This window comes from Poecilia formosa, unplaced genomic scaffold (genome assembly GCF_000485575.1).
Source record: "Poecilia formosa unplaced genomic scaffold, Poecilia_formosa-5.1.2 Scaffold269, whole genome shotgun sequence".
NCBI lineage: Eukaryota > Metazoa > Chordata > Actinopteri > Cyprinodontiformes > Poeciliidae > Poecilia > Poecilia formosa.
Window position 1 is genome coordinate 321,524 of NW_006800208.1, and position 21,415 is coordinate 342,938.

At 40.0% G+C, this 21,415-nt stretch overlaps 2 protein-coding genes across 4 annotated transcripts; one reads left to right on the top strand and one right to left on the bottom strand.

Moving 5' to 3' along the window:
• Nucleotides 1-481: 481 nt before the first annotated feature.
• LOC103151006 (COP9 signalosome complex subunit 4-like) lies at nucleotides 482-7,428 on the bottom strand. Its single transcript, XM_007570804.2, has 10 exons — nucleotides 7,247-7,428; nucleotides 6,373-6,452; nucleotides 6,109-6,260; nucleotides 5,540-5,643; nucleotides 5,297-5,450; nucleotides 5,038-5,188; nucleotides 4,142-4,312; nucleotides 2,793-2,908; nucleotides 2,592-2,676; nucleotides 482-967 (listed from the first exon to the last, which is right to left on the bottom strand). Exons 1-10 carry the CDS (start codon nucleotides 7,318-7,320, stop codon nucleotides 834-836), a joined length of 1,221 nt encoding a protein of 406 aa, XP_007570866.1. The 5' UTR covers nucleotides 7,321-7,428; the 3' UTR covers nucleotides 482-833.
• Nucleotides 7,429-7,911: 483 nt separating this feature from the next.
• On the top strand, nucleotides 7,912-21,116 carry lin54 (lin-54 DREAM MuvB core complex component). Of its 3 annotated transcripts, none has more exons than XM_007570802.2 (14): nucleotides 7,912-8,026; nucleotides 10,742-11,487; nucleotides 14,255-14,366; nucleotides 14,447-14,577; nucleotides 14,982-15,137; nucleotides 15,269-15,470; nucleotides 16,166-16,239; nucleotides 16,330-16,527; nucleotides 16,606-16,697; nucleotides 16,839-16,910; nucleotides 17,976-18,078; nucleotides 18,174-18,311; nucleotides 18,399-18,601; nucleotides 19,110-21,116. In XM_007570802.2, the coding sequence occupies exons 2-14, from the start codon at nucleotides 10,771-10,773 to the stop codon at nucleotides 19,309-19,311; spliced, it is 2,400 nt and encodes a 799-aa protein (XP_007570864.1). In that variant the 5' UTR covers nucleotides 7,912-8,026; nucleotides 10,742-10,770; the 3' UTR covers nucleotides 19,312-21,116. The 3 variants fall into 3 exon arrangements, with proteins under 3 accessions (XP_007570864.1, XP_007570863.1, XP_016536586.1); XM_007570801.2 differs by lacking the exon at nucleotides 7,912-8,026 and adding an exon at nucleotides 8,492-8,625; XM_016681100.1 differs by lacking the exon at nucleotides 7,912-8,026 and adding an exon at nucleotides 8,694-10,023.
• Nucleotides 21,117-21,415: the final 299 nt, after the last annotated feature.

Genomic DNA, 21,415 nt, shown 5'->3' on the forward strand with positions numbered 1-21,415 from the left:
TGGTTTTTATATTAGCATTGTATTAGCATGCCAAACGCTCCCTTGAACTATGACCCCAAGCTCCAGGGTGTCATGCCATGAAAGTCATGACACTGTCGAACAGCAAGTCTTCAGTCAGAGGCCTCGTCAGATTCACTGCGAGATTGACTGCAACTGGAGATACTTCCTGCCCACAGCATCAGAGTCCATGACTCTTTGAAGATCCCTGGATGATGAGTTATGAGCCAAACTCCTGCTTTCAAAGAGCTGTTCACATCTACCGATGATCCATCAAGTTTATTTTTTAATAATGTTTTTCTTTTACAACTTTTAAAACCAACTACTTTAAGTTCATTGTTACTCTTAAAAACCTTTGTAGATCATTTTAGGCCTAATTTATTGTATTTAAACGTGCAGATAAGAGGCTATAAAGCAAAAAATGACTCCAAATGGAGATTTACTGTTGCTAAAAGAAAAAACAGAGAAAAAGACGACAGTTATTTAGCTCAACGGGTCACTTTAACTTTAGATTTATTTCTCTTCACTGAAAATACAGCTTTGTACCAACAAGTATACCATTATTCACCAACCACTTACACGGCACGTTGTCAACCTTATTACATGCTAACTTATGAGGCCAGATTGTTAACATGTTATTAGTCGCTCTTGAAAGTACATTCACTGGCTTCCTCCACAGCTGGAGGATTGCTGTTATTTAAACAGTATTCATAATAAAAAAAACAAAAATACAAACAATATGAAGTTCTTCTCGGGTGTTTTAATAACTGGGGCTTCAGAGATGACATTGTTTGAGCAGGAAGACAGAAGTAGGGTAAGGGGAGGCGTACTGATGTTCACTGGGTCATCTGGACTTCCATAGCCTGGGCTGCCCACTCTGGAGCTGCCTGGCGAATCTTTTCTAGCAGGTTGTTGACTTGAAAACACAGAGACTGGATCTGTTTGTCCCAGGTGGGAAGGGGTTCCCGGGCTGCCAGAGACACAGAAAACAACCAGATGAAGACATGCGGGCTGTGTGCTGAGGAATCCAGGTTAACGAGGCTGCCCCCTTCTGGACACAGACGCTAGTAACAATTTTGCTAGTGCAAAATCCTCCATTTTGCTCTGTGTGGAGGCAACTAAAAAGTCATTGCTGCAGATAAAGTAGAATGAAAAAAACAAACTTACATAATTATGTTGCCACAGCTGCCCATGTTTTATGTTGTTGTTGGACAGACTGAACCGACATGCCAATATCCCCCCTTGGGGATTAATAAATTCATGAATTAATTAATGAGGTTACATCACCTGTGTTGGATGACCGTGAATTCAAAATAGTTTTTCAGGCTGTTATTTGCAGCCTTGCTTATTTCATAAGCAGGCCGATTAATGATCAGTTTCAGTTTTGATTGTGGAAATGCAGAGGATTCTTGACATGTACAGAAGCTGGAGGCCAGTTCAGCATCTTAAACTTCTTGTTGGGATCTTCAAACTATTCTAGGGCTGAAACGATTAATCGTGCCTTTGAATCGATTATTGAAATAATTGTCAACTACTTTAATCATTAACTAGAGTACACAGACAAGAAAAAAAAAGGTCAGTTGATCAAAGAACACACCGCAGTAAATAAACCAAAACTATTCAAAAATGTATATTTGTTTATACATTTTGCATTCAAGAAAAGAAAAAAAAAAGACATCTTTGACTGTAAATATGTTCTACCCAGAATGCCTCAATGCAGTTTAAGTTTCACCTGGTTTAAATTCTGTAAAATAAATAAAATAATAATAATAAAATCTCCTATTGAGCACTTTTTGCAGTATAATTATGAATCAATTAATCAAAAATAAATAAATAAACAGATCAGCCCTAGATTGTATTAATGTTAAATCAAGTAGAAAGAGCTGAACTTTCCACATGTTGATGTTAGAAGAATTATTTTAGCTGCAGATTTATTGTTTTCTCTGTATGATCAAACGTTCACTAAAGAAATACCACTATTGTATTTTTGGAAAATAATTGTTTAATTTCTTCTTTAAAAAAGACAATTAATTACCTGTTTATTTCTATTTTTTACACAATTATAGTCTTGTATAAAATAAGCTTAAGTGGTTAAATGGAAAAAAGAATAAAAAAAATTCATACAATTCATACTAAGAATAATCGGTTACTAAAATAATCTTTATTTTAGCCCTAAACTACTCATGAACAGTTTGTTTCATGGCTTGGTATCCCGCGGTAACCGGCCCTGGAAGCCGGGGAAGATTTGTTTACATGAAAGGCTGTACTTGGTCTCCCTGGTGATCCCTGCTATCCCAAAGTTTGCCCTGTGGACCCCGGCCCAAAGCATCTGACTGCCTCCAGGTGCTTACCTCTGTTTTCCCATGATGCATCCTGGTACCAAGTATTTACTAAATCAGCAAAAGATTCACCTGACACTCCAGATAATGTTTCTGACGTGCAATGAGCTCCAACTAACTGCGCATTCAGACACCTGACATTTTCCTGCTTCTAACATGTCAACTTTGACGGTATGGTATCTTAACATACTTACACTTGAATAAAAAAATTAAATTAAATTAAAAAGAGACGGCAACCAGATCTCAGAGACTCACTTTCAAAGTGAACGATGCCGTCTATCTGGTCGATGAAGCCGTTCATGCGTCCCTCAGTGATCATCTGAGACGCAATCTTCTCAGCCTAGACACAGAGACGTTGTTTGCTTATTGCTGGTGAAACAGATAATCTGCAGGACAACATGCACATCCGCCACAGAGCGAACGTCCTGTTTGAACACGAGAACGTGAAGCCGTCACCTTCGCCGGGGGGATTTCCAGCAGCGCTCCCAGCTCTTCGAATGTGATGTTGTTGTAGAGTTTGCTGGCTGACAGCAGGTTGTGCTCGATCACGGCTCTGTCCAGGATGCTGGAGCCTGAAACAAGAGAGAGAGTTTGTCATCTCCAGCTGTAAATTTGTAAAGTTAAAAAAAAACAAACTTTTCTTCATCTTATTGGGGTAAAAATTGTTCCAGATATGGAAAATGTGCCACTGTTCTTTGATCCTTTTAGACCTCTGACATGTTTGCAGGGAACAAAGTCATGTGTCATTTCAGACGGACAAAACAACCAACTACAAAAAAAGTGATTTCGTTATGTAAATGTAGGTGATAATAATTAAAATCGGTATCGGCCAATGTTGGTAAATAAAAAACAAACAAACAAAAAAAACCATAACTGTATTGATTCTGTAAATAAAAGTGAGATGATATTAACATCTTGTTGCCGTTTGTGTTTCCTGAAGGGGAGGGGCTTGGCCATGTGACAGTGACCGTGATGCAGCAGAGGATTGTGGGTGTTTCCCTAAAGCACAGAAGCAACATCAGCACTGTGAGTTTTTTTCAGGTGTTGAAAGCATAGAAAAATATACATACTATTGATAAATATTAGATATAGTTAGCAGCCCAAATTTTCAGATCGGCGCATCTCTAATGGCTATATTTCACTAAAAGTAGCAGATCCACCGATCCTTTTTCTTGTAAAAGGATCGGTTCCAATCTTTTTTGTTTGTCCCTTTAAACTTTTCCAAAAAAGAAACAAAAACTCTATGAAGATGTATGTTTTGTTTTCACTGAAACATACAGATTTTTCCAGGATTAAAGTTCCCTGAAAATAAAACAATTAAAACTACAAGTGATAACATACCCAGAGAAATATACAAGTATTAATTTTACTTATTTTTTCTGAAAAGGAAAATTACAGTTATCATCACAAAAAAATCAGATCTGAATCAAAACTCTGCAGTGAAAGAATGATTAGTTCCTTCACTCTCCCCAGAGTCATTATTCACACTGGAGCTTCTCTTTGTTCAAACTTAGATTATTAAAAAGTTTATCTGCTGCGGATAAGATGATAACTCCTCGTGTTTGGTCAGCTTTGTCTGCAGTTGATAAAATGAAACTTTGCTGAAATACGTTAAGGACCAAATTACCTAAGATCTCTCATAAAATAAAAAGTTGGTCACAGGCAAAATGGTCCCACATGCTCACTGGAGTGTCCTAAACATCACTAAATACATGACAACCAGGAATCACAAACCAGGTTTAGCAATGTATGAGTTTCTGTTGCGTAAAGTCCTGTGTTGTTACCGTCCTGTGTTGTGTTGTTACCGTCTGCTGTTGTGGCTTTCTGATGGGGCATCAGCATGGCAGCAAACTCCTGCAGCTGGTTCCCTCTGATGATGCGGTCCAGGTACATCTTCTCCAGGATGCCGTAAGCGGCCAGCTGCTGGCAGCGCTCGTCTTTGAAGAGAGTGGCCAACATACGGGAGCGCTGCTGACCTGCAACGGATCAAAAATAGAATGTTGGGAAGTACAACAAAAAAAAACAAAACAAAAAAAAAAACGGCCAAAGTTAGCAAGTTTTCAAAATACCAGTATCAGTTCGATAAGTAAAACTGGCCGATATTAACAACCAATGATTATTCCCATCTTGTTGCCATCTGTGTTTGTGTTTCTCAAGGGGAAGGTGGTGGGGTTGGTCATGTGGTATTTGCAGTGTACACTTCTACTAATATGCTAATGCATTAATAGCAAAGCTAATTTTTTTGCATAGCACTTTAGCTAACTTTGAAAACATCTAGCATACTTAACTTCCCCTAAATAAATTTTCCCAATAAATCCTAAGGCTATCTAGGCTGTTTTGTCAACTCTCAGTTTGAATAAAGCTTGACAATCTGCATTGAAGTTTTGGTTATTGAAACCTGTATTCATGCTCTTATTTTGAAGTCTGTTTACGCAGCAGTCCTGTCTTCTCACATTCTCTCTCTTGTTTCCCTCTAAGAAACTTTATTGACCATTTGTGGCGAGTACGGTACAAATGAACAAATGTTTATGTTTAGATTTTTGATTAACATTGGTCTATATTGATTATTGGCCAGCAATAGTAGTATGGAATATACTGACCAAAATGTTCATATTAATGCATCCCTAATATAATGACAAGTAAAGAAAGAGCTGATGAGATCATTTCTGAAAAATGTAAGTCAAGGTCAGACTTCCTATACCTGCGGAGGCCAGTATGGTGCAGTTCAGGGCGTGTTTCAGCGCCTCCAGTCGTTCACTTTCATGGACGATAGACTTATAAGACAACTCGTTGTATCTCTGCGCAGCTTCAATGAACTTCCTCCTGAAATCAAGGACTCTGGCGTAGCACACCTAACAAAGAGCAACAGCTTAAGTCGCAGCACAACAGAAGGACAGACTTCACCGTAGAGACTTTGCACCTCGGAGGAAGGCTTTGTTTTCGATAAAGAGATCGCGCACCTTATAGTGGATCTGCAGCTGTTCGTTCGACGACTCATTCTGAAGCAGCGAGGCTCTGTTGATGTAGGCCTCCGCCTGCACGGGGTCGTCGTCTTCTAAGTAGAGCCGAGCAATTTTTAGGTACGTGTCCAACTTATAGTCGACGTTATATTGCCTGTGTCGGGGGAGGAGGAGCGAAGAGGCATTCAAATACGTGAAACTTTTATGGAGATCTGAACGCTGATCTGTAAACAAACTACGTACTTTTGCCCGGTTTCCAGAGGAATGCCAACTAAAACTTGCGCGGCATTTCTCCAGTCTCCCTCCTTTTCATAAATAGTTGCTAAGTGCTGTCTGATTGAGGCCACCTGAAGACACAGGAGCATCATTTAAACATGTAGGATACAATCAGTTATGTTCTTTAACTTTACAAGGGCAAAATGTAACTTTTATAAGAAATACTTTTTTTTACATATTTGTTGAAACTGTCACTCCCCGTCAGCAGAGCTTGTCGTGAATGCTAAAGCTAGTTAGCATGGCCATCAATGAAGACGGGTAAACGGTTTTCCTTTAACAGTGAGATGTTTCTCAGCGTGTTCACAAGTTGATTAACAGCGTTAAGACACACCCTCTGGCTCTGATTTGTTGTTTTTGACCAGGCGGTGGAGAAGTTCAATCTTTTTACAGATTATCTGTCTCATTTTATACTGTCACGACATGGTGACAGTTTTAACAAACGTAAAAAACTTTTATTTATTTATTTTTAAAGTTACATACTGTAGTTTAAAAAAAAAATCTCCATGGTTGTTGTGGCAAAACATAAAGAAATCTACCTGTTCCTCAAAGGAGATGACCCTCGGCTGGATCTTTTCCAAGGTGAAGTGATACACCGCTTTAGCCGTGGCGTCTGGCAGGTTGGGCAAGTGCGTGCAGAAGTCGGTCAGCAGCTGTCTCGAGATAACAAGGCTGACGTTCTCGTTGACCACTGCAAAAAAATAAAAAATAAATTTGAAAAAAGCATAAAATTTCACAGTTGCTCGAAGAAGCAGACTTGTAGATGAGGCTGGCCACATGAGAACAATATCCGTAATGCATACTCGCTTCGACAAAGGCCTTCAAGGACTCCAACTGCTCTGCATCCGTCAGCTGAATGGCTTTCTCCAAAATCTGTCGATATCTACAGAGAAATTTGACTGATTACACGCACTATTAAGGTTTCTTGTGGAAGTCTTCTTAAAAATGAGAAATAAATTTTTACTGATAAGGTAATGAGAAGAATCAAACAGTTCAGCAAGAAAACAGAGGATATACCAATCACCAGATCAGTGATTGAAATTGATCATTTTGGAAAATTCTTATTTTTTTCGTTCTGATCAACTCAACATCCACATGTCGTTGTAGTTTAACTCATTCGCTCTTAGAATAGTAAAAGAATCGTTACAGACTCTATCTGCTTCTCTTGGTTACAGATAGGAGCAGGTGAAAATGAAGTTTAATATGCGTCTTGTTCAGTATTTGCCTGTCTTCATAACAACATACACTCACAGAGGATTTTATCCGCAATATTTGTGGATTATTTGACATTCTTCCTAAACACATTATGCATTGCAATGTGTCTGTGTGATATGAAAAATAGCCAACTTGTAACTCGTTTTATGTTTTTTTTCTATCTGCAAATTAAAAAGCAACGTTAGCTTCCATGCAAGTCAGCAAGCATCGCAAAAAATATATCAATAACCCAGAGTAACCTCTTGCTTGGTGAACACAAAATACTCTTAAATTGCGCTACACTGTCAGGCTGAAGCGTTCAGTCTAACGAATTGCTATGTGGCTAATATAACTAAGTGAATGATATTAGCATAGCTAAGTCTAACAAAGCTACATTGCTACTAGCTAACACGAATGCGGCGTTTCCGTTGTGAACTGATTTTTATTAGCAGCTTATGTTATTGTCCGCTGATAGCTACGTACTTGGCAGCAAGGTCCTTGTGAGATCCGGTTGAATTCATCAACTGTGCAAGCTCCTGTCTCACTTCGGCCGCCATTGTCGCTAAATGTGTTGCTAAAAAATGTCAACAACACCCGGTTTGCTAGCCTCTCTGCGCGTGTGCAGGCTGGAAGTGCGCGAGCTGCCTTCCTCCTGCGAGTCACGTGAGCGCGCACGCTGAACGCTCTGACATAAATAGTACATTTGTCTTATGTATTGTTATCGTGTTAGAATCCCTGGAATAATTTGTACAAGTAAAAGCAGATATTTTAACACTTATTTAGCAAGGTGTATAATTGTTGACAAGCACAGAATCCACTAGAATAAACTTCATACAATAAATATATGGAAAGTGAAGTTTAGATAGATAAAAATATATATTTTTTGGTGTGTTTTCAATAAATTATCCTTTCCAGTAACAGTTTTATATTGCTTCTTTGATTAAAATAAACCATTTATACCAGGGGTGTCCAAAGTCGGTCCTCGAGGGTCGGCATCCTGCATGTTTTACTTCTCTCCCTGGTTTTACACACCTGCATTAAATTATGGCTCATTAGAAGGCCTAAGCAGAATACTGACTTGCTGAGGAGGTTGTTACAACCACTAGGGAGAGAACTAAAACATGCAGGATGCCGGCCCTCGAGGACCGACATTGGACACCCCTGATTTATACTGTTCAACAATCTGAGACAGTGGATAATATCAGCGCGACTTACCAAGAGAGACGGTACTTTCAAGTGCAGCTGTAATTTGTCCACATACAGGTATAATGTCCACTGTAAAAGTTTTTTCCCCTCTAGTTGCAGTGTATGATGCTGTTTCTTGATAAGTCAATTAAAAACAAGGGGCAGTGGAAGCCAAAAAAAAGAGATCAGAACTAAAAGCCTCCCCACACCATAATTAAGTGGATTTGAAAGTTTGTCTTTAAAAGACAAAAAAAAAAAGAAGAAGAAGAAAAAAGCTAGGACTAAGTGAGGTGATCCAGCAAAGACCAAACACACAGCTTGATCAATACATCATCATAAATGTTTAGGAGTGTCCTTTTTGCTGCTATTTTTATACTTTTACAGGTTTTAAAGTGTAAATTGTAATTATTTATAAAGAAAACTTGCTTAATATCACCACTGTTTAGAATTTATATATTTCTAAAATTTGTTTTAGATTTGTGACGACGTTAATTACATTTCTATAAGTAAAAACTGCGCTGTACCTTTAAACAAAGTGTCACGGTGACGTCGAACGTGGAGGGCGTGGCCGCTCTGTGAAATGTCAGGGAGGAATGGCGCTCGGCGCGGTATTTTGAACAATCGCATTTTCCTTTCCTCGGTTCACCTGGAAACGCTGCCCAGCGTTAAAATCTCGGGTAAGCACGGCTGTATATTGGCCCCCTCTACGCTTGACTGCAGCGTATCCCACCGGAAGCTGCAAAGTTAAAGATGTAAATAATGTTGAGGTATAATGTTGTGCTAGCTAGCTCGGGTTAGCCAGCTCAGCAACTTCGCTAGTACAGTCAGTTTGTCCTGCCCGCTGGGCTGGCTTCATGAAGCTGCTATTACTGATCATAAAGATAGTCAGGAAGGCGCAGAATTTCCCTAGAAATTATCATGCACAGTATGACGAATATTTAAACAATGTTGGGACAAAAGGAACACTTTTTTTCGATGTAGGATATGCGGCCAGTATTTTCTGAACCGTCTGGTTAGTTAACTTAGTATAAAGTAAATGCTTCAGCTGGACAATGACAGGTTATGGTCGGTCGAGTGACGCGATTTTTGTTCTTTTAAGCGACTGACCTGTTAAAAAAAGATGTGTATATTATTACTGATGAGCACAAGTCATCAGACACACAGTGGAGCCTGTTGTATTGAAACACAGTTACAGCAGCTTGAACTGGAATTGTGCCGCACAATGTTGGCTTCTAAATGGATTTCTCAGGTGACAGGAGCAATTACTGAAAGCTAGCTTTGTTTACACTGTCATTGTGTAGAAAGAGTATACCGCTTGGTTGAGTACACATTTACAACAAGTTTCTTATTAATTTCCGGCCTTGTTTCTACGTGTTTTTTAACGACTTGTGTCTGTAAAAGTCGCAGTCGAATGGGGGAAGAATATGAAATGGATAGTGTTAGCCAGAGAGCTAACCGAGTTGATGACGAGGTAAAAATGGCGGATCTTTCGAAATCCAACCCCGGCCTGAAATAGTAACGCAACGAGCTTGACGCTTTCCCCCCAGTCTTTTACCCCAAGCGACATCACTTCTTGGGTTGTTTTTAATGCAGACGAATGCAGCCCGCGTTTGTTGGCTGTCCCTCCAGGCTCATGGGGACACTCCGAGCAGTGAGTGTGTCTGTGTGGAGTAAATATGGGGCGGACAGAGGAGGGGTTCATGTATGAGCGTTTCGCTGGATTAATGTGGAGCAGAGTGCGGCAAGACAAAGATACGCCGGAGATAAACGGCGCGGCCTAGCGGACCCACCGTCAGCTGTCAGCTTCTGTCAAAATCAGCTCGAGTCCAAATGTACCTCCAGCTCATCACTGCGTTCATTTAATCTCCCCTCCCTGGCAGCTAACATTACAGGTCAAGTTCTCAAAGCGGGCATTTTGGTCTCAACTCACTGCTAGCTTTGGCATGGCTAGCTTTATGTTTGTTTAACCCTCCATTGGTTAAAGGCTGTCTTGCATTGCTATCCTGTTAATGCATATTTGCATTACATGCAGCCAGTTGAATTAAACGACGTGTTCGGTAGTTGATAGTTGAAAGGTGAAACATTCTCTTAATTTCATCTCCATTGTTTTTCTTTCAGTTACCATGGCAAAGCTAGGGGGGTAATTTGCGTCCAGGCACAAGGCAATTCAATTCAACGTGCTTTACAAAAAAAAAAAAAAAAAACACTACAGTTAGCAGATAAATGCTTTAAAAGAGCTACCATACAAATGGAGTGTGACATCTAAAGACAAAAGCTATAGGATTTGAATGTAAAACTATTAGAAAATACATCCTTTTGATAGAAATAGGGTTTATGAGAGAACCATAGAAATGAACTGCTGCCCTCATTTAGTCTTGGCCCTTAATAAGCACATCTCTGCTCATATTTAAAACCAGTTCCAGCATTAAATGTTCATTAGAATTTAAAGTTTATGGATCTTTGAAAATGTGTTCTTGTGTTATTATGCCATTACTACATTATTTGAAAACGATCTCAAAACAATATTATTGATTATTGCTATAACTTATGGGACAATTTATCGTCCAGCAAAATTTATTACCATGACAGTGCAGCAATTAAAAAAAAAAAAAAGACATCCAGTTATTTCAAGATATTTTCATGAACTTCACTCATGAACAGTTTTTGTCTTGTTTCTTTTTTGGGTATTTTATGGATTTGTTTCCATTCAGTTTTGCTCTTGTTTTGAAGCTTCTCATTTTTGACACATCTAATACAAATGTTTTTTTTTTTTAAATCATTTTATTTTTTTAGGTCTAACGGAGAGCTAAGACACAGCAAGCATGGATGTGGTGTCACCGGAGCTCAACAGTCTCCTTCCTGATGAAATCATGGATACAGAGGCCATAGAGGAGGTCCCTCACTCCCAGTCGGAGCCCACGCATGACACGTCTGTCCCCATGGAAACGGACGCTCCCGTGACATCAGAAAGTTTAAACACCTGCTCCAACGCCACTCCTGCGGAGCGCGTCCAGGCCGCGACCGCTGCTGCAGCTGCAGACTCCGCCCCGGGGAGTCAGTCTTCCATCACGATTTCCGCTTCGTCGACCTTGTTCGCCATCAAGCCCGCCTTGGCGACTTCCACAGCTACAACCAAAACTACAGACAGCCTCACCGGGACGACGGTTTCCACGAGCGGCACACAGAAGCTCGCAACTCCGTTCGCCTTTTCTGCCGCCAACCACCAGATCATTCTGAATAAGGTGGCCTCGGCTCAAGCCACGGAGGCGGCGAAAGCCGCGGCTGCCCCAGCCCAAGTCATCAAGCAAGAAGGGCAGAAACTTTTGGTCACGACGATAGGGAAGTCGGGGCAGCCGATAGTGCTCCAGTTACCCCACACAAGCGGCAAACCTGGGGTTTCACAGACTTCAGGGGACGCGAAGTCTCCAACGCCGCAGTTCAAAGTGGTGACTATTGGTGGGAGAGAGCTGAAACCAGTGGTGGGCAGCGCCGGCAACCAGGTGACCACGTTGCAGGCCCAGCAGCTGAAGACCGTACAGGTAATGATGCTTGGTTTGTGTTCTAAACACAGCAAATGAAAGGAACACTAACTGAGGATTTAACACGGCTTCCGATGTATCGATGACCTGAGTTAGCCAGTTTCACACTCTGTCTTCTGGTTGGAGAATAAAATCCTGTCCTTTTTTACCTGCGTGGTGATTGCACTGCACACAAACACTAACGGGCCATGATGACTGAAACAACTGACTGAAGACGACCCAAAGTTTGCTCTGCTATCAGTGACTGTGTTTCCATTACAAATGTGTACAAAACTTTGACGTTCTGTCAGTTGTGAAAAAGCACAATTTTGCAATTGCTGTGTTTCCATTAAATAAGAAACGCAATGAGAATCACATGTGAATTAACGTTGCTTCTTGCTATAAGTCATTGAATATATGCTACAACATCATCCTCCTACTGCTTCCTATCTGTTTCTGTTCTTTTAGTAACATCCGGTTGCTGTTTATAAGATTTGTGTGATGAGAAAGAGGGTTTCCATTGTAATTTAGCCAAATACGTTAATTTTGATAAATTCAAAAAGACTAAAAAATAAATACTTCCCCCTAGCACAATTTTTTTTTCCCCCAAAAAATTGCCATGTTTCCATTAAGGAAATTTATTTTCATAATTTCAATTTGCACTATTTTATGATCAATCGAAACGCAACTACTGAGGCGCATATAAAGGAGCCGAACGAAGATGCAAGAAGATATTTACTAGGGATGCATCGATTCCAGATTTTAATGGCCGATCATCAATCTTTAAAACCCCTTAACTGGGGTGCTGTGGTGGCTCAGGGGTTTTAAGTACAACCCTTAGTTCTTGATGTAGCCATCGCAGGTTCGATTCCCGGCCTGGTGACCCTTGCTGCATGCCTTCCGTCTCTCTCTTTACCTACTTTTCTGTCTTAGCACTTTCAAATAAAGGCCACCAGAGCCAAAAAGAAAACTTAAAAAAACGTATCTGTCACCCTTCGGTGGATCATGAGGACAACATCCGTGTCCTCATGTTGTCATGGAGGTAGATAAGATCAGTTCCACATATACGCCTCGTCCGATCACCCAAAGTAAGGAAATCGGGGTCGGCTTATCTTCACACCCCAATTAGTAATCTATGCACACTGAAACCACGTCAGTCTAACCCACATCACTTCTCCATTACAGTTTCTATTGGTCCTAAAAAAAAACTCCAATCCAACCGGGTCTGATTAACTTCTGCACCCTACATATTTTCTTTATTTCCTCAACAGGTTAAGCTGTCTACTACTATAATTAGTAGGTTAATACAACTTCACACAGCATTCTGTGTGCTGTAAGTATTTTAGGCTGACTAAACACACCACAGACGCCCGACGCGAACCTGACCATCAAGCAAATAATTCTGGTTCGGGCCATAAATCTAAACTCTACTCTCTATTAAACAGTTTCTCTGCTCATATGCTTAACATGTTCTGTTTTGTAAATAATCTTTCACACACAACAAGGTTTAATGGACTGCAGACCTGCCGTGTGTAGTAACCATAGACTTTTGTGTAAATAAACACCTAATGGAGCCCAGCATACAGGGTTATGAATCATAAGAGATCAGGTGTACGGCGGCTACAGAAAGTCTGTAGATCCCTGTTAAGATGTTTGTGAGTTGCAACCTTCTCCAATGTAGTTTGGCATTTGTCCTGTGCGACTCAGCTGAAAAGCAAACGAGTCTTAGAGGAGGGGAAGAAAAAGCAAAAACTGCAACAGCCTGTTAGCATGAGTGTATGCACCCTTATGCTAATACTTGTTGGAGCGCCTTTTAAAGCAGCCATCGTTGGTTGGAACCTGTCGGCGTCACACATCTCGTCTTTGTAATATTTTCCAACTTTACTTGGCAACAACTCTCCACAACTCTGATTGTGAGGACAGTCAGTTCTTAGCCTCTTTATTATTATTTTTTTTAAGTGACCTTACAAATTTTCATTATGCTATTGTCAATATAATATTTAAAAATGGCCTCAAAACAACAAAAATCCAATAATTATTGGACAATTTATCTTCTAGCAAAATGTGTTATTGGTGACAGACATATTCATCGCCATGTTGTATCATTCTTATGCTTTTCATTTGAATGATACGCAATATTGGTGTAAAAACTTTTGATATGAATGCATTAGTTTTTGTTTTTTATTTTATTAACAAACATCTGGTGTCTCCAAACTTTTTGTCCTGTGGGCCAAAGTCAAAATCGTCAGTAATTACCAAAATATTTTGTGACCAAAAAAAAGGTTACCTACTCAACAATAAACTATAAACTATTATTTTATTAGTTCTACTTTTTTTTTAAAATCACAACAGGATTGTAGATCCAAAACATCAAATGTTTTTCCTGTCAAATCAGAAATATCCAGTTTGCTTATCATTCTGGGCTCATATGGAGAAAACTAAAACAATATTTCGTCTGTTCTCCGCAATGAAAAGATAATATTGGTCAGTTTTCGCTTTAAAACACTTGCTGGACTTGGCTGAGTCTTAATATGGGAGTATTTTAAGGTGTGTTTTAGACTCTGCCAATGAGGAGATGTGGTCCTAGTTACCATGACAATGGAAAGAAACCAGAAAGCTTGGAAATAATGATGACTTTCTGTTGTCTTAACATTTTTGTGTGTAGATTTTAATTTAAAAGTTGTAGTTTTGTCCTTTTTCTTTATCGGGGGTCCTCAAAAAAAATCAGCTGCAAGTAAGGCTGATTTTTTTTTTTTTTTTTTTTTTAATAACTGCTCACGTCCTTTAGATCCCCAAGAAAACACCAGCATCCTCAACTGCTCCAATCAAGTTCATCATCACAAAGACGGTCAACAGCAAAGGCCTGAGTCCTCAGACGTCGGTGACTCCTGTTATCGCAGGTCAGCGTCTCTTCTGACTCTGACTTCCTGCTGCATTCAATGCATGTCTGCTTTGCTAATGCTCCACGGTGCATTCCCAGGGCGCGTGGTGACGCAAACGTCTCCGGTGATGTCACCAAAAACCATCACGCTGTCCGAGCCCCACAACACTACGATCCAGAGCATTTCTGGCAAAAAGATCGCCATCTCGCCTCTGAAGACTCCCAGCAAGGTGAGCTGCTGGGAGATCTGCTGGGTTCAGTGTGTTCAGGCTTCAGATGGCGCTAAATGCTGAGCTCTGAAGACGGCTCAGGCCCGCAGTAACGATTATTTTAGTTACTGGTCATTGTATTGATTATTCTAATGATTTAATTGATTAATCAGATGCAAAAATTGGCACATTCTGCAGATTTTTCATCTGACCACATCTGCTTGTTTCATTCGGTATTGGAAATACGTAACAAATTGTAGATAAGATAATTTAATTCCTTTTGCTCCTTTTTTTAGTAATTGATTAATCGGCAATTAATCAGATAGAAAAAAACTGGGACACTGCAGATTTTTCATCTAGGCCTTTTTTTATGCTTAGACGCCGACATGTAAATATTTAATCTCCATGTTATTTGTGTCGTCCAGGTAACCGTGGTGTCTGTGGCTTCCCCGCCGTCCAACACCAGCCAGAAGTCGGTAGCTCTGCCTGTCAATGTAGCACTTGGCCAGCAAATTCTTGCAGTCCAGCAGTCGGCGCCTGCATCTCCAGTCAAGGTGGCCACCAGCCAGACGCCTGCTCAGGTGAAGCCGCCTGCTGCATGTCTGCACAATCCTCTGCTCTCCCTTTATCCCAGTTATCGGTCGTCTGCTCAATGACTCCACACTTATTTGCCTGAAACCTCGTTCTGTTGTTTCTTTCTGAACCGTCTCAGAACATTAAGCCTGTCCAGTCCGTCGCTGTGGGAGGAGTGGGCGGCTCCCAGTTCAAGACCATCATCCCTCTGGCCACCCAGCCAAACGTGCAGCAGATTCAGGTGCCAGGAAGCAGGTTTCACTACGTCCGCCTCGTCACGGCGACCACGGCCAGCGCGGCGGGCCAGCCCAGCGCTCCCAACACCAGCTCAGTGGCCACAGGTAAATCCTGAACTCCTCCTGCTTCATCTGCTAATTCAGAGCTAGTTTTCTTGTGTTGGCAGGAAAGAGGGATGAAATGATTAATCGCAATGAATCGATTATTGAAATGATCATTAACAAATTCAGTAATCGATTAATCGTTAACTAGAGAATACAATTAATGACTGCATTTAAGAATTGGAAAGGGAATTAAAATTTTTATTTGTATTTAAAGTATTGTTAATGTTTTATTAAAGGATTAAATGCTTAAATGAAAGTAGTACTAACCTGCGTGACGTATTGAAAAATCTGCAGAATGTGCCAATTTTAAAATCCGTTAATCAATTGTTCGAATAATCAATTAATATTCTATAATAGAAAAAATGGTTAGTTGCTAAATAATGGTTAGCAACCGTTTGTTGCTAGCAACTAATTCTTAATTGCTAACAAGTAGCTAGCAGCTATTTGTATCAATAGTTACTTCATTAAACGAATGCTATGTTGTATTTTAGTCAATAAAATATTAATTTTCTTATTTTAAAAAGGAATTTAGTTACTCATTAATGTTTTCTAATATTTTATAAAGACTTCAGTAAAAAATCTGTGCCAATTTTTGTCTTATCTGATTAATTAATCGATTACTAAATTAATCGTTAGTTGCAGCCCTACTCGGAAAGTGTGCCTGGAGCTTACCGTGTGTGTTTCATGTTTTCCAGGTAAACCTTTAGTGGTGAACACCGGAGCGGTCAGGATGTCGGTCCCAGTCGTCCAAGCACAGACAATGAAACAAGTAAAGCAGATGCTGTATGGTCGCTGGTTTCTGGGGGAGTCTGTGTGTGAAATGTTCCTAAGCTGTCTTCTTGCATCCTGCTGCCTGCAGGTGGCGCCTAAGCCCTTGACATCTGCACCACAGGTGGTCACCACCACTCAGACACAGCAGCGGCTCATCATGCCCGCCACCCCTCTGCCCCAGATCCAGCCCAACTTCACCAACCTGCCCCCAGGGACCGTCCTCACATCTGCCCCCGGTGGCAGCAATGTGGGTTACGCTGTTGTTCCAGCACAATACGTCACGCAGGTTAGTACTACTTTTCTTTATTTGTTTTCTTGAAGCATATGTAGAACATTTCTGATGTGGTAACGTCTTTTTTTGCAGCTCCAGCAGTCACAGTTTGTGACACTCGCCAGCAGCTCTAGTTTTCCTGCGTCCAGCAGCGTCCAAACTCAGGCCAAACTCCCTTACAATGGGTAAGACAGGAGAGCTTTTATTTTTTTTGGCTTTTGTACTTATTGTTTATAGATTGTATTTACTCTATCTCTAATGATGTTAGATGCTATACTTGTTCTCTTTGTTTTGTCCGTGTTTTAATATGATTCATTGCTTTAAAGCGTGTCGGCAGCAGAGACGACCTCGAGACCCAGAAAGCCATGCAACTGCACCAAGTCACAGTGCCTCAAGCTGTAAGTCTGACTGGCTTTGCTTCATTAAAGTGGTCGTGGGAAATGTGTTCACTGGCAGGGTTCATCCAACGTCTTGAAAAGTATCGAATTGGCTTTTGTCACTTTCAAGATCTGGAGAAGGGTCAATAAAGGAACAATGAGTGAGGAAGAAATTAGAAAAAAAAATACACAATAATGCTTGCTTTTTAAATTTTTTTTACATTGAATTATAATTAAATAAGATTTTTATGTTTTAAATTGCCTTATCACAAGATTAACTTTTTTATCATCATTATTGTGGTTTTTGACAATCGATTAATCGCATAATGAAGTAATATGAACTCCAATTTCCATTCCGATGAATTTTGTTTAGAGACATTATGATGCATTTTATTTATGGTTCCAGTTGTGTGTGGTTTTTATGTTAGTTTATTGTTTTTTGGTTGTTTTTTATTTTAAGATCTGTAAAATGTCTTCCAGTGTTAAGTGTTGTTTACTAAATTAATGTTTACTGGTCATGAGAGTAAACATGCATTATCAATGCGTTCCATATTATATTACATAATTTTTTAGGCGCTCCTCCAAAAATTATGTAATGACATAATTATTACTCACTCAATAATTGTGAGTTCATTGCTATTTTTTTTCTTTTGAAAAAATGGTCCAAAATATTGGATTTAAGTGATGCTAACTCTGACCTGCAGGTGGCAGAATTTTTTTACTTCTGCTGCCTCAGACTTGATGTCAAGTTCTAGTCCTTGATCGATATGGCGACTAACAAAAAGTCGTATTTACTGTCAAAAATACAACCACAAAAAAAACCAGCAAAATTATTTTTGCACAACTTGCAATAAGACATTTTTTTAACCAGTCTAACAAGAAAAAATATCAAAAATTTCTTACAAGAATTTCTAAAGTAGCACCACAAAATCAGAGCTTGATTGCAAACAAACCCACACAAACAATGGCAAAATCCTTGAAGGACTTATTAAACTTTGTCTCATCAGTCCTTCTTAGAAAATTCTTAGAAAATTTTAGAGGAGATGCAAAGCATCAAGTCAAGTTTTCTCGTGTTTTCTCCCTCAGGTACTGCGACTGCTTTGCAAACGGAGAGTTTTGTAATAACTGTAACTGCAACAACTGCTTCAACAACCTGGAGCACGAAACGGAACGACTCAAAGCCATTAAGGTAGTTTCCAGGCTCGGTGTCTGCAGGGATACTGTCGCATAAACCATTTGATGGATACTCAGAGGAAGTTTGTTTTTTATTTTGATTTTTTACAGACCTGCTTGGACAGAAACCCCGAGGCCTTCAAACCTAAAATTGGCAAAGGCAAAGAGGGCGAGTCAGACCGCCGGCACAGCAAAGGCTGCAACTGCAAGCGGTCAGGCTGCCTGAAGAACTACTGCGAGTGCTATGAGGTCAGTGTACCTCCGTCTCTGCAGTTGGGCAGGAGTCTCTTTCATTTGTAATTAAGTTTTTTGTTTTTGTTTTTTTTTATCTTGAAGGCAAAGATCATGTGCTCGTCCATTTGCAAATGCATTGGTTGCAAAAACTTTGAGGAGAGCCCCGAGAGGAAGACGCTCATGCATCTGGCGGACGCGGCAGAAGTGAGGGTCCAGCAGCAGACGGCAGCCAAGACCAAACTCTCCTCACAGATCTCAGACCTGCTGATGAGGACGACTCCCATTATATCAAGTGGAGGCGGGAGGTACTCAAACACTTCTATCCTCTTCCAACATTCACTTAAATGGAAATGCAGCTATCTTTTTTTTTTTTTTTTTTTTGCCTTTTCATATCCAAAATTAGTTTTAATAACTATAATATGCAAAAATGTACAGTTTAAAAATTTTTTATTTTGAGTCTTCCTGCTGCGAGGAGTCGTTACTTAATTGAAAATTTAACTGAGTCGTCAATATAAGAGCTATCAGAAATGGCATTCCCCAGGGGTGTGTTCTCGCCACCCTTCTTCTCTAGTGTCCTCCAGGAGTGATGGACGTTCTGTCTAACCAGAATCCGTATTGTCACCTTCATAAAATAATGGAAGGCGATTTAATTTTAATTTAAATCTTTATACCGTATCGCCTAGCCTACAGCTGCCACTGAAACAACATAATCCATCTTAGCTTTGAAAACATTTGAACTTGAGGAAGAAAAATCAACACGAATAATCATGCCATCCTGCTTAAACCTCTGTTTTTATTTCTTTCCTGCCGCAGGCTACCGTACACGTTCGTGACGAAAGAAGTGCTGGAAGCAACGTGTGAGTGTTTACTGGAGCAGGCCAAACGGGCCGAACAGACTCGTCAGCCTCAGGCGGAGGCGGAGAGGGCGATCCTGGAGGAGTTTGGACACTGCCTCATGAGCATAATCAGCTCTGCCGGAAAAGCTAAAACGGACTGCGCCTCCATCAACTGCTAGGCTGAACTCTTCTGGCTCTCTGTTCACAAACTCTTGGACATGGACAAGCCGGACCCTCTGGCTGCTCTACGGAAACGCTGAAAGCGGAGAGATCCTCAAGACTGCTGGAGTTAAGCTGCATTACTAGACTTGAGCTGGAAAACAAAAGGACAGAGCACACTGCCTCTGAAACATGAACTTCAGCCCGATTTATTGCCCTCTAAGGGCTCTCCGGATCTCTCCTCTGTTTTTATTTTGTACACTCTATTCTTTTGCCATCCTGACGTTTTCCAAGAACCCCTGTATTTTAACGTCAGCAGTTTATCTGTGTTTATCAGTAGAGGAATTATCTTTTTGATATTTATTTTAACAAATCTTTGTAATCAAGTGTGAGTGTTAATATGCAAGGTTTAGAGCTCTGCAGTCTGTCAATTATTAACTGAGGCTAGGCTAAACTATTCCAGCAGCAGTAAGTGGAGATTTTCTACAGGTGTACAGAGAGAGATGGAGTCCCCCTCGTAGCAGCTGAACACACTCAGATTGATGGAGTTCCACATTTTCCCCAGGTGCTCTTCTATGCTTTATTAAACACAAACTGTACATGAGCTCACAGCAATGACTTGAGAAAACATTAGATCCATATGACTGACGTTCCTGCGTGTCATAACGAAGAATTACCAGGATTTACACCAGCTGTTTTCGTCTGACTTAAAATTTTGTTTTAACCCTCCCGCAGTCGTAAAACAGTAAATTAAAACCATGCGCGCGGTCCGGCGGGGTCGTATTAATACCGCGTGCGGTGTGTGTGTGTGTGTGTGTGTGTGTGTGTGTGTGTGTGTGTGTGTGTGTACGCGCACGCGTGGGGGGTTTCGGGAACTGACGATCTCCTTACATCAACTCGGAGACACGTCAACTATAAACGACATACCGCTGGCTTTGCTAGCGCGCTAACGCTAACTTTAAAAAGCGAGACGAACGCGGGAGATTTTAAAGTAACAGGGTCTTACTGCTCAGACACCCAGAATTTAAACAGAACTTTTTCAGAATTATACCCAAAATAAAAACTAATCTCAGTAGGTCATACTGGACGTGCACATTCAAGATAACGTTTGTTCTGGTTTTGGAAGTAGCTTCCCAGGTTTACTTACTGCATTTGTTAAAGAAAAAAATAAATAAATAAACCCATTCCACCTTCTGTTGCCCTCCCCATAAACAAGCTATTTTAGGGACGCACCATTATGAAAATTTTGGCCAATACCAATATTAACTTTGCTGTTATGGTTGATTAACCAATATTTACCGTTGACATTGCTTCTCTACTTCAGCTGTGCAGCCCTCAATCCTGCTTTGCATCATGATTTTTATTTCAAGTAAAAAATAATGAAATACAAAAAGAGGACATGAGTAGAAGTGAAATAACTTATTGCCATTACTCTTCTTTTACAGTATATGTCATGATGATTTCTAAGTGTTATTTACATATTTGATACAGTTTAGATTATTATATCAATTTATAACACTTCATAACTCAGTCCCAGAGAAAAAGTTGATTTCTTCAATTTCTATCATCAGTACAACCTCTCCTCAATTTGTAGTTCTCAAATATTTTTTGTATTGCTTTGCAAAATTGCTTGTTTGTGCTTTGCTTCAACTCCTCTCTCATACCATTCCATATACACTACACAAATTGATACACATTGATACAACCTTCTAGCACGAACAGTGTTGTTTTCTTTGTTAATGAAGTTGACCTCTTAAATTGTACAACCCCTTCAATAAGCATTTGCTGGATGTTTCCAGGAAGTAAACCGATTCTTGTTTTTAACACAAGAACTGTTTTATATTTAACCACATCCCATAATTTTTGTTTGCTTTCAAAAAGAGCTTGTGTTCCCTAAAATGCAGATTAAGCTATTCTGATTGAGTATATTATAATGGTTGTAAGTTGTTTTTTATACGCGTTACCCCAAACTTCCACACTATAACTCAGATATGGTAATGATGAAAACAATAGAGCCTTGTGATTTAAGTATGTAACGTGTTTTGCCCAAAATTTAAATTCTCTGTGCTAGTTTTGATAACTTATTTCATTTTGGAGTTCCAGCAGATTTTATGGGATAGTATC

Bases quoted from the DNA above. Each gene is read 5' to 3' on its own strand.
- LOC103151006 (XM_007570804.2), bottom strand. From the start codon at position 7,320: ATGGCGGCCGAAGTGAGACAGGAGCTTGCACAGTTGATGAATTCAACC. The intron at 5,644-6,108 runs GTAGATTTCTTT...CTGTGTCTTCAG, and splicing joins TCATCTCCTTTGAGGAACAG to GTGGCCTCAATCAGACAGCA. The intron at 2,677-2,792 runs GTGACGGCTTCA...CTCTGTGTCTAG, and splicing joins TGGAAATCCCCCCGGCGAAG to GCTGAGAAGATTGCGTCTCA.
- lin54 (XM_007570802.2), top strand. From the start codon at position 10,771: ATGGATGTGGTGTCACCGGAGCTCAACAGTCTCCTTCCTGATGAAATC. The intron at 14,578-14,981 runs GTGAGCTGCTGG...TGTGTCGTCCAG, and splicing joins CTCTGAAGACTCCCAGCAAG to GTAACCGTGGTGTCTGTGGC. The intron at 18,312-18,398 runs GTCAGTGTACCT...TTTATCTTGAAG, and splicing joins ACTACTGCGAGTGCTATGAG to GCAAAGATCATGTGCTCGTC.